Source organism: Myotis myotis, unplaced genomic scaffold (assembly GCF_014108235.1).
Source record: "Myotis myotis isolate mMyoMyo1 unplaced genomic scaffold, mMyoMyo1.p scaffold_m19_p_13, whole genome shotgun sequence".
In the NCBI taxonomy this organism is placed as follows: domain Eukaryota; kingdom Metazoa; phylum Chordata; class Mammalia; order Chiroptera; family Vespertilionidae; genus Myotis; species Myotis myotis.
In genome coordinates, this window is record NW_023416317.1 from 43008366 (window position 1) to 43019773 (window position 11408).

The window sequence follows — 11408 nt, forward strand, 5'->3', positions numbered from 1 at the left end:
TAGAGAAAATGTATTTGGACAAATGTTTTCTGACTCTTAATCAGCAACACCATGTAGTGGAATAGCATGGATTTTGCAGTCAGACAGAATTTAGTGTGTCATGCTCAACCACTTACCTATGTTGTCAAGTTGCTCAACTTCTCAGAGCCTCGGTTTCTTTACACAATGGGACTGACAATTACTTAGTAAGTTTCTGGGGGAAGGATTACATGAAAAAGCCTATGTAAGGTGCTTGGTAGATTATTAGTGCTTTTCACCTAGAGAGAACCCAAATCAATACTATTTCCCTTTGGTTTTTCACTGTATCATACTGCCTTACAGTATAAAACAAGGAAGAGTACTTTAAAGTAAATATATATTCATAATTTATGATTACCAATGCATATATATAAATGGTCATTTAAATATACATGACAGATTATTTGAAACTAACTATGTCATATTTTTTTCTAGGAAAGCTATTTTAAAATGCTGTTTTGAAAATGTTTGTACAGATGATGCCTTATCAAAGGAAAATATGGGTATGTGAAGGCCTGTCCTACTTTTAGCTCTTTTACTTCTATTTAATACTACCAAATATAGTTGTAGTCCTTTGAAGAAAAATAATATATACATATCTGAGAAACATTAGTGGGTTATTTTGAGTATTGATTTACATTCTAGGGCTTTTCAATTGTCTTTACATTTCTATTCCTTTGAATTAACTGTTCTTGTTTTTAGCATGTACCATCTTCTGGAATCTCTGCAAGCCCTCCTTTTTGGACCATCTTTCCTATTAGTCTACTGCTCTAGATTTGCTGTTCCATTATGAAGTTATTCTCTACCAATTGTCACCCCCACCCCCATACACACACACACCTTAGAGGTCAGGAGGAGAGCTAATCATGAGCAGCTACTTTCCCTCTCCAACTATCAGTGTCTTCATCTGTAATCAAGAGATGCAGTGAAAACCGGCTTATCCAACATGGAGAAGACTTTCTGGAAATAACTTTTTTTAAAATAAAGTACCAGCAGTTGTGGGAAGAAATATCAGAAAAAATACATTTCAGTTCAGACCTCTCCATTCCAAATGGAGTGAAGTGCCAAAGGGAGAGAAGGAAGAAAAGTGGCAGCCTGGGGCTCCCAGCTGAATAGCCGTTGGTATTAGAACACAGTAGGTGAATGTGGAATGCAGGGAGAAGGTTTTAATTTCAAAAGTGCTTTACCCTTTGTACATTTTTGTGCCTTGAAAAGCAGGCAAATGCTTATTTGCAAGTTGGAACTTAGGCAGTCTTACAGAGGTTTCAAAGCACAGTGAACCTCCAGAAGTTATTCATGCCGTCCTCCCTTTCACTAGTAGCCACCCCCAGATCCTATGGCACTGTGTTTCAATTAGCTAAATAGTCACTTACTTATAGTCTCATTGAAAGAAAGAAAAACAGGCAGAGAAAGGTTGGGATAGTTATTGTTACTTTTAATCCTTTATTCTTCTCTTAAACTACTACAAAATTCTGTTGTTTCTATCTCTTCTTATTTGGCTGCTTCTTTCCTTTTAATTAAGATGCCCTTTTTGGCTATTTTGTCCCTTTGCTTCACAAGATCAGTTCAGATATTCCTGTAGCTTATCCATGACTGAGTTTCCACTAGGAAGACCTGGCACCACAGCTGAGGGCCCCATCGCTGGGATCCTTCTACCCTCGAGCTTGCAAGGGTTACTGCACAAGAAACCTAGTGCAGCCAGGAGCTCATTGACGGGAAGTGACTCTTCTGTGTAAGCGAGTGAATTCATCTCAGGAGTGATCCATGGGAAGGGAAGCTTTTTCAGGAGTCTCACATTCTGTGTGGCTTTAAAAGTCTCAATGGTTAATTGTTAAAATAGCCTAATCTGTGTTTTACTCCTCCATCTCATTTGAACATCTGAAGAGCAGAAACATCTAGCCTACAATTTTCTTTGCAAGAGCTGTCTACATATTGAGAGAGTAATTATTTAATAGTAGTTTAACCCTCTTCAAATATTTTACCTGCTACCTATATTTCTATGGATCCCTAAATGCAAGCCTCCAATATCTCACATGTATTCTTAAGGCAGAATCAACCCTAGATCAAGTAATACAGGAAAATTATACCATCTTCTTCTGGAATCTCTGCAAGCCCTACTTTTTGGACCATCTTTCCTATTAGTCTACTACTCCAGATTTGTTGTTCTTTTATGAAGTTATTAGAGGCCCAGTGCACAAATTCGTGCATGGGTGGGATCTGGCTGGCCCATCCCCAATTGGGGTGGATCGGGGCCAGGCCTGTCGGGGGGAGGAGAAGATGGTGGGAGGTTGGCTGGCAGGCCCACCCCGATCGGGCCCGATTAGGGCCAGGCTGGCTGGGGGGAGGGGCCGCGTGAGATTGGCCAGCATCCCCACCCCCCCATCGGGCGGGTTCGCTAGCCACAGTGGGTGTCATAGCCATGGGTTGTTCTGGTCCTTACAGCGTTCTGGTTGCTGGCTTTTTATATATATAGATTCTTTACCAATTGTCAGCCTCACACACACCTTAGAGATCAGGAGGAGAACTAATTAAGTGCAGCTACTCTCCAACTATCAGTTTCTTCATCTGTAATCAAGAGCAAGAGATGCAGTGAAGCCAAAACCGGTTTGGCTCAGTGGATAGAGCGTCGGCCTGCGGACTGAAGGGTCCCGGGTTCGATTCCGGTCAAGGGCATGTACCTGGGTTGCAGGCACATCCCCAGTGGGAGATGTGCAGGAGGCAGCTGATCGATGTTTCTCTCCCATCGATGTTTCTGACTGTCTATCTCTCTCCCTTCCTGTCTGTAAAAAATCAATAAAATATATTAAAAAAAACACACAAACAAACAAACAAAAAGAGATGCAGTGAAATCTGGCTTATCCAACATGGAAAGGACTGTTTCTGGCAATAAATTAATTCTTGTGAGGCAAAAGGACAGAATAGTCAAGAAAAAGTTGAGGAATCATTAAATAATTTAAACTGTATACCCACCACTATGTAAATATTTAATCTAAGATATAACTGTTTGTGGAACATGTCTGTATTTTTTGGAAAATTGATACCAGGAATATCATATATTATACAGGGTGGGACAAAAGTAGGTTTGCATTTGTGAGTATGTGAAAAGAGTTTATTCTTGTATTATTATTTATTAATTATTGTATTATTTTCCATGTGAGCAACTATAAACCTATTTTTGCCCAACCCTATATTTGTATTATCCCTATAATTGATTTTCCCCAGTGTTTAGGGACAAGAAAATGTATCTACAATGATGAAATATAAATAGCAATAATAATAGCAATGAAAAACAATACTTATAACAATTTCTATATATCCTCACTCTTCTAAGTATTTTATGTATTAGTTTGACCCTTATGAGATCTGTATGAGGTTGATATTATATCTCCCATCTTATTGATGAGAAAACTGAGGCACTTAAGAGTTTACATGACTTTTCTAGGGTCACATTTTTCTTAAAATTAATCAAAGTGTGCAGCTATTTCTTTGGTTGCTTTAAGTACCAGGAACCTTAAAGCTATTTTTTTTAAATGTACACCACTGGTACAACTACTGGTCTAAGCATTTTAAAATGTAATTATTGCCATTAGTATCCCCTTTAATGAATTGATTTTTATTTCTTTTAATATTTGAGGTTTTATCATTTTTCAAATTGTATCATTATTTTCTGTTGGTAAATAGCTCATTTCTTTTGGGTGAATAGACAGTCTATAAAAGTTTGATTAAATAAGATATTGACATATTAATAATTACTCAGGGCAAACTAATAATCTATTAGCATTCATTGTTAAATGAGAAAATGGCATATTCATAATTGACTTGGGACATGTAAGCATGGAAGGGGATGTTAATATAGGAAAGGTCTGCATCATGGGGTGGGTCCTAGCAAGAGCATGAAGACCTTGGAGCTTGAAGGCATGACAAGGAGAGAAGTGATATCTTACTACTCAAGACAAATCTTACCACTTGGTAAGATATGATTGGTCTTCATGCCCCTTGTACAAAGCCTTGTGCTTCCAATTTCTGTTTGTGTCTCCAGGAATGATGCTGTCTTCTTCATTACATTTCACGCTGTATTTTACTCATCTCTGTATTCATTGTAAGCAGACAGAGGAGTGTTTGTGGTTACTCAAAATCAAACCCAAACCAAGTTTTCTGTAAGAATGCCTTCTAAATGTCCTTATTGAAATGTCCCTGCAAATTTATTTAACACTAGAGGCCCAGTTGCATGAAATTTGTGCACTCAGGGGGGTTCCCTCAGCCAGGCCTGCACCCTCTCACAGTTTGGGAGCCCTCAAGGGATGTCTGACTGCTGGCTTAGGCCTGCTCCCCACGGAGGTGAGAGAGGCTCCCACCACCGCTTCTGCACTCGCCAGTCATGAGCCTGGCTTCTGCCTGAGCAGCACTCTCTCTGTGGGAATGCACTGACCACCAGGGTAAAGCTCCTGCATTAAGAGTCTGCCCCCTGGTGGTCAGTGTGCGTCATAGTGACTGGTCGTTTTGCCTCGGGCCAAAACAGGCTCTCTGACATCCCCCAAGTGGTCCCAGATTGTGAGAGGGCATAGGCCAGGCTGAGGGGCATCACTGGTGCATGATTGGGGCTGGGGATGGATGTGGGAGGTGGCCAGCTGGGGAGAGACCGCGGGAGGGCTCCAGGGTGTGTCCAGCCCATCTTGCTCAGTCCCGATCGGCCAGATGCCAGCAGCAAGCTAACCTACCAGTCAGAGTGTCTGCCTCCTGGTGGTCAGTGCACATCATAGCAACTGGTCGACCGGTCGACTGTCTGCACCCTGGTGGTCAGTGCATGTAATAGTGAGTTGGTTGAGCGGCCTTAGCTTATCATTAGCATATTACACTTTGATTGTTTGAACGGCCAACCAGATGACTGGACACTTAGCATATTAGGCTTTTATTAATGGGATGATATTTTTTAGTGCCAGCTTTGGGGTGACCCAACCAGTAGCCTCTTTATATAGGATGGAAACAGCTTCTTTTAACATTTAATAGAGAAGTAGAGTTGAAAGAAAACTCCATAAATATACATTTGAAAGCTTTTAAAATAATGACTGATATATTGAGACAAACAGCTTTCTCATTGAGAATGGAAAAACAATTTGATTTATTTTACAAAACTTCATTTTTAAAAGCCAGATGTGGACTTCAGCATGAGATTTCTTTTTCACTTTCTCTGAGTGATGGAGCAGCTGTAACGCTATCACTTTACTCTGAACAACAAATTCAAAGAAGTCAGGGAAACTACAGGATAATCAGTATTGATAGAAAATGATTGGTCATGCAATCAGCAAAGGCATTCATTCTGTCTCTATCTTTGGAAACTATCATTGACCAATTTTGATAACCTAGTTTTTAGATTACAGTAACTGCTCTTTCTTGAGAATTATTTTTGAACTCTATCAGTTCACAAAATAGGAATACCTATTTAGAAAAGCAAAGCTCCCGTGGCTCTGGAAACAGGATTTGACATCCGTCAAGTTGGTATTATGAACCCTGGTTGATTTATGAAGTCATCCATTACTTTACCCTTGTTCAAAAAGCAGTGTACGTATTTTTCCAGATCACTTGAAAGCAGAGAGCCTACAATGCCATTCAGCACTGACGTTCATTATCATAAATTGATTGTATTTTAGCATAGCTTTAGAAATATAAAGATGTTTTTGTGCCATTTTTCCTTTACAGCATAGCTCAAAATCCATCTTCTCAACCATGCATTAAATGTCAGTGTCAATAGCCTTAGATTCAGAATGTAAAGCAGGAAAACACAACACCTGTGAGTAGGACTGGAGAATCAGTGTAAAGTAACCACAAATAGTGGTCTGTTAAGTAACAGGTTACTAAGTGAAAAGTTTGTCATATATAGAGGTCAATTTCATTAACAAAAGTGCTTCAGCAAAAATGTACATTCCTCTAGAAAATTCTGGATATAGGGTAGCTTTCATATTTTTAGATAAACTTTCCAGGTGATTCTTATGCCCATCAAAATTTGAATACCATCGTTCTATAATGTAATAGTTCAGACTTCATGTTCTTAGGCTTCAGCAGTTACCCTAGAACACAGATCTATGTGGCTGAAACTAACATATCAATTAAAGTTTTTGCTTGTTTTATTTTTGAACATAGGAACTGGTCCTAAAGTGTGGGATGGCTTATCAGAATGCTGTTTTCAAGCTGTTCTGAAAAACCCCAAGATTGTCTGTGAAGACATGAGGGCCAGGAAGTCTTATTGGTCTACACCTGTTCTCTTGAGTCCCTGGCCCTTAGTAGGCACAGAATAAATATTTGTTGATTTAATATAAAGGAAATTGGGGAAAGCAGTAAATGTGGACAGAAAAATTTCTTTTGTAGACAAAATTATAATGTGCCTTGGCTGGTGTAGCTCAGTTGGTTGAGCGTCATCCCATGCAAGGAAAGGTAGCCTGTTTGATTCCCAGTCAGGGTATATGCCTGGGTTGTGGGCTCAATCCCTGGTAAGGGGGCATGCAGAAGGCAGCTGATCGATGTTTTCTTTCATCTTTCTCTCTCTCTCTCTCTCTCTCTCTCTCTCTCTCTCTCTCTCTCTCTCCCTCTCTCCCTCCCTCCCTCCCTCCCTCCCTCCCTCCCTCCCTCCCTCCCTCCCTCCCTCCCCCTCTCTCTCTCCCCCTCCTATTCCTCCTCTCTAAAAAATAAAATAATTAAAAATTGGAATGTGAAAAATGTAAACTAAAAATTGTTTTTTCAGTATTATAGGAACAACCAGGGAAGGAAAACTTTCTATTTAATAATCTTCCATGATCTTATTTAACACCATTATTTAATAAACAGTATTTTAGCAGAATTTTAAAATTTCTTTCTTACAAATAATAGGTAAGAGAAATTTATCAACAAAGATGGCAATAAAGTATGGCTTCTTTTGAAATCGAGAAAAGGAAACAATGCATCAAACTTTTCACATAATTTTTGTTTTTTACCTTACAACATGCTTATTTTACAAGTATGTTTGTGCGCGCGTGCATGTGTGGCTATAATCTCATATGGATATATATCTCACTTTTCCTAAACAGTATTAATAAAAAAAATTTAAGTGCATTCAAAAGTTACAGTAAAAATTAATGCTATTGCTGGGAACACCTTGCTTCTGTATTCAATGATAATATTTGAGCTCTAAAGTGTGTATCTTGCTGGGTCTATTTTCATGTTCCATAAACTTTCAGCTGTTCTATTAGTGTGATTTGTGGTGGTCTGCCAATGAACAGTGGATAATAGGAGGTGGTGTGTCAGATTTTTGTAACCAGAGTGCAAGGGGATGGGATGTGTATTCATGGCCTTTCTCTTTGAATCATGTTGCCTTTGGAAGGACTTCTCAGGTGCTCCATCTGTCTCTTGTGCGGGACAGCAGGCTCCACATGGCCTCCTTTCCTTGATCATTACCTCAACAAGACTCTATAGCAAATGAAAGTGCTTTTTTTTTACTTAAATCAGAAATTCAGTTGCATATTGTTAATCAGTAGTTGAGTCTATAGAGTTATAATAGGTGTTTATTTCTTTGGGGGGTATTGTGTTATCTCAGCAAGTTCAGTGAATTATCAGATTTTTTTTTTTTGCCAACTTAATATATTCCTATCACAGTAGCATACACACAAAAAACTTTTAAGTGTGTTTTTAAAAAAATATCAGATTAGGCAATTAAGATGTGTTGATATTTGGATTAGGAATAAACTAGCCTGTGTCTAGCCTAGCCACTTAATCATATGGCTCCCTTTTAAAGAGTAATTTTAATAATTTATTGCAGAGACTGGTAAACTGTGGCCCTCAGTCCTACCGTTGGCTGCCTGTTTTCATAAATGAAATTTTATTGGAACATAGTCCCTCTCATTTGTTAGTGTACATGTCTATGGTTTGCACTACTGCAGCAGAATTGAGTAGTTGTGACAGAGACCATCTGGCCCACAAAGCCTGAAATATACTCTCTGGCCTTTCACAGGAAAAGTCTGCTGACCCCTGGTCTATTAATAACATAATTTAGTTTAGTGTCCTTGGTTCCTGATTCAAAAAAAAAGCACACCACATTTTAGTGAGCTTTTGTTGCTTTGGGGTACTTAACATATAGCAAAAATGTCATCTACATTTTTCAAGGAATAATTGTAAAATATTCACCTTGAAATCTATAACAATTTTGTGTCAAGTAGAGGGCATATGTGAAATTTATACAAAATATTATTTCTTTTCTTGTAACATTTGGAAGATTTCCTCTTTTGTGGTGGCTAAGATTAGGAATTAGATTGAATGAAGATGTAGCATTTTTTTACTATATTAATTATGTTTCTTTAGTTGTCTCTGAGACAGAAGTTTTACTAAAAGAACTGGAGCAAATGCTACAGCAAGCTCTAGAACCCACAGCAACACCGGATGATCCTGAAGAGGAACGTGGGGAGGAAATAAATACAGGAGAAAAGGTAATATTAATAGTTATAAGAAACCACTTCAAATTCTTTACATGGCAGAGATTGTTCCTGGGTGGACATTTTAAGTATATGGAAACCCTTTCTCACTTCTCAAGTTTGAGCCCTTGATTATCATGAGCTGAATGGTAAACTAGTAGCCTGTTGAGAAATCAGAATAGACCTATCAGTCTTTGAAAAAATACCTGAGTTTCAGCAGAGGTGCTCTTTTTGTTTCAGATCTTTGAGGTTGAAATAGAAGAGAGATGGAAGGGGCTTGATGTAGTGAATGGAATGCTACTAAAGAGGTCTCCTCCGCACTGCCAGTCTCCACAGTCAGGAGGGGCGCTGGGGTTAGAGCCGCTGGGGAAATCTGCCCTCTCTATTTCATGCAGAGGGATAGCTTCTATAGGGACAGGCTCCATTATTAAAATACGAGGGTAGAATCTGTTATTGAAATACATTTCACCATTCATATCTAGACTTGTCCTTCTTTTCCTTTTGGCCAACATGTTGGGCTGAGAAAGGCCATGTGTCCTTAACTTTATTTAATACTTATATATGACAACAGAAATTTAAATTGGTTGATAAACTGCTCAGCACATGAGCTCCGTGTATCTTTTCCTGGTTTGTCTTACTAAACTCCCAGGTCATTAATACAGAGCAGCGATGTGGTAGGTGTGAAAAAAATAAGTCATAAGGCAGCCCCTTCCACAGGCAGCATAGCTGTTCCCTGAGTTAGGAAGAATGGCAGCGAGGAGTCAGGTACCCTTATGGCGTTATTCATTCTCTCATTCAATCATTTAGATAGGTAGTGGGTCTGGAGTCCAGCGCACAGTGGTTAGGAGCACTGACTCTAGAATATAATGCCTGCGTCCTAGCCCTGGTCTTGCCATTGACGACTCCTGTAATTTGGCAAAGTTGCTCATCACTTGCCTCAGAGGATTGTTTGGAGGGTTAAATAAGACAAACTGGGAAAAGTGCTCCACGTAGTGACTTCTAAGGTTAGTTGTTACTATAGGTGAGAAATGGCAATGGCGGTCACTAAAGAGAATGAGTGAAAAGATATCTTTACTTTATCTCTTTCCCCACATTCTCACTTTGATTAACTACTCATCCCCCCCAAAATGAAAATATTGTATACACACTTTGGAAGACTGCCCAATTGCATGATTTTATTCATAACTTCAACAACAATAAAGAAGATTCTTAAACACCTCCTTTATTGATTTAGAAATCAAGAGAATGTACAGAATTTACAATTAAGGAGATCAGTGTGTTAAAAAATATGTAAAATTAATGTTAAAAACTCTTACTAAGTTGAAAAACATGATGGTTTTCTTAATCAGTTGAAAATGCTATTTTTCCATTTAGAGTTCCTTTTTTCAAAAAACTTGTTTTCTGTATCTCACCTTTTATAGAACAAGATCTATAGATTAGTGATGTATCTTATATTTAACTAGAGGCTCGATGCACGAAAATTTGTGCAAGAGTAGGCCTTCCTATCCCGGCTGCCGGCACCGGCTTCCCTCCAGCACCCAGGACCCAGGCTGGCTTCCCTTGGGCTGCCCTCAGGCACCCAGGACCGGAGCTGGCTTCCCTCTAGCCCGGCTTCGTCAGGAAGGACGTCCGGTCTAATTAGCATGTTACCCTTTTATTATAGATTACTGTACATTTTTCTTTTCTAGCAAATGTGTGTTTTGTTTGAGCACCATATGGTTCTGTACAATGTGTTTTCAGTCTTTGCAGTTTGTCTTTTCAAAAAACAGCCAGGTTGATTTTTATAGAGATGTCCTGGGGCTTTTACAGTCACAGAATTGGCTTCTGTTTTGCCATTATAACTAGTAACTTGATAAAACAGAGAATTACTTCTGATTTTTATTTCTTCAGGTAAAATACATAGTTTTAATACATCACCAGGCAAGAGCTTGCTTTTTGTTTTAGATTCTTGTAATATTATATGCTCTCAAAAGGCATTTAGGAATTGTAAAGATTAACCATTTTAACTTGCCGGCAGGCAGGGGAAGGCCTCCTGCCGACTGGTTTATAAGCCACTCTCCACACTGAGCTTTGTACGTCTGGCATTCACACCAGGCTCAGGATATGTAGGGCCTTGTTCACTTTTATGCAAGGAGAATAGCAATGAAACCAATGATCAAAGCTGGAGTGACTTCCACTTTAAACGCAAAGAAGTGATCACCTCAGGGGTTTCTTTCCTCCCTCCCTCCCTCCCTCCTTCCCTCCCTCCCTCCCTCCCTCCCTTCCTTTCCCACATAAAATGGGAGCTGCATTTTGTTTTTTGGAAAAAGTGGCCTCTTATAAGCTAATCCACCAAAAAGAACCACCTGATAACTTTAAAGTTCTGAGCATGTTCATACTCCAAGCAAATATTGTCTGAGCTATTTTCAAAGTTGTAAATTTGATGATGTTTTCATCATTCACTTCACATATGAGTTTTCAGGTTGATTTCTCGCAAGCATCTATACTAATGGATGAGAGTAGCAACATGAAAACAGCATACATATGGAAAATCAGAATTTATTTCTATTTGTCATTGAAATACTTAGATTATTTTCCTCAGTGGAGTCACCTTCCTGATTATTTTCTTCTTTAGCTAATATTAACACAGGTCGACATGTCCTGACTTGGCAAGCAATGGGAGGGGATTCATTTCAGATTTTTATAAAATCCATCTGAGTAATTTATAAATTAGATAATCCATTTACAAAGAAAACCATTTACTTAATAATTATTTATATTATAGTATACTTTTGATATATGAAAATACTTATTTACATTTTTTCCTTGAATTTCCTGGGAAGTTAACTCCAATGAACCTTGAAGTTATAAATCTCCCATGTATGCGTATGTTTGCATTGTTTTTACCAGTGTCCTGTCTAAACAAGCTTAAGAAAACTATCACTGTTTGTGAGGAATGCAGATGCTTGTGAGAAG

At 38.7% G+C, this 11408-nt stretch overlaps 1 protein-coding gene across 5 annotated transcripts in view; it reads left to right on the forward strand.

Moving 5' to 3' along the window:
- ZCWPW2 (zinc finger CW-type and PWWP domain containing 2) overlaps nucleotides 1-11408 on the forward strand; it is a 97930-nt gene that overhangs the window by 85320 nt on the left and 1202 nt on the right. For all 5 annotated transcript variants that reach the window (XM_036332813.1, XM_036332810.1, XM_036332811.1 and 2 more), the window contains 2 exons: nucleotides 454-521; nucleotides 8344-8468. In XM_036332813.1, coding sequence (XP_036188706.1) covers nucleotides 454-521; nucleotides 8344-8468 — 193 coding nt within the window. The remainder of the gene's footprint in view (nucleotides 1-453; nucleotides 522-8343; nucleotides 8469-11408) is intronic.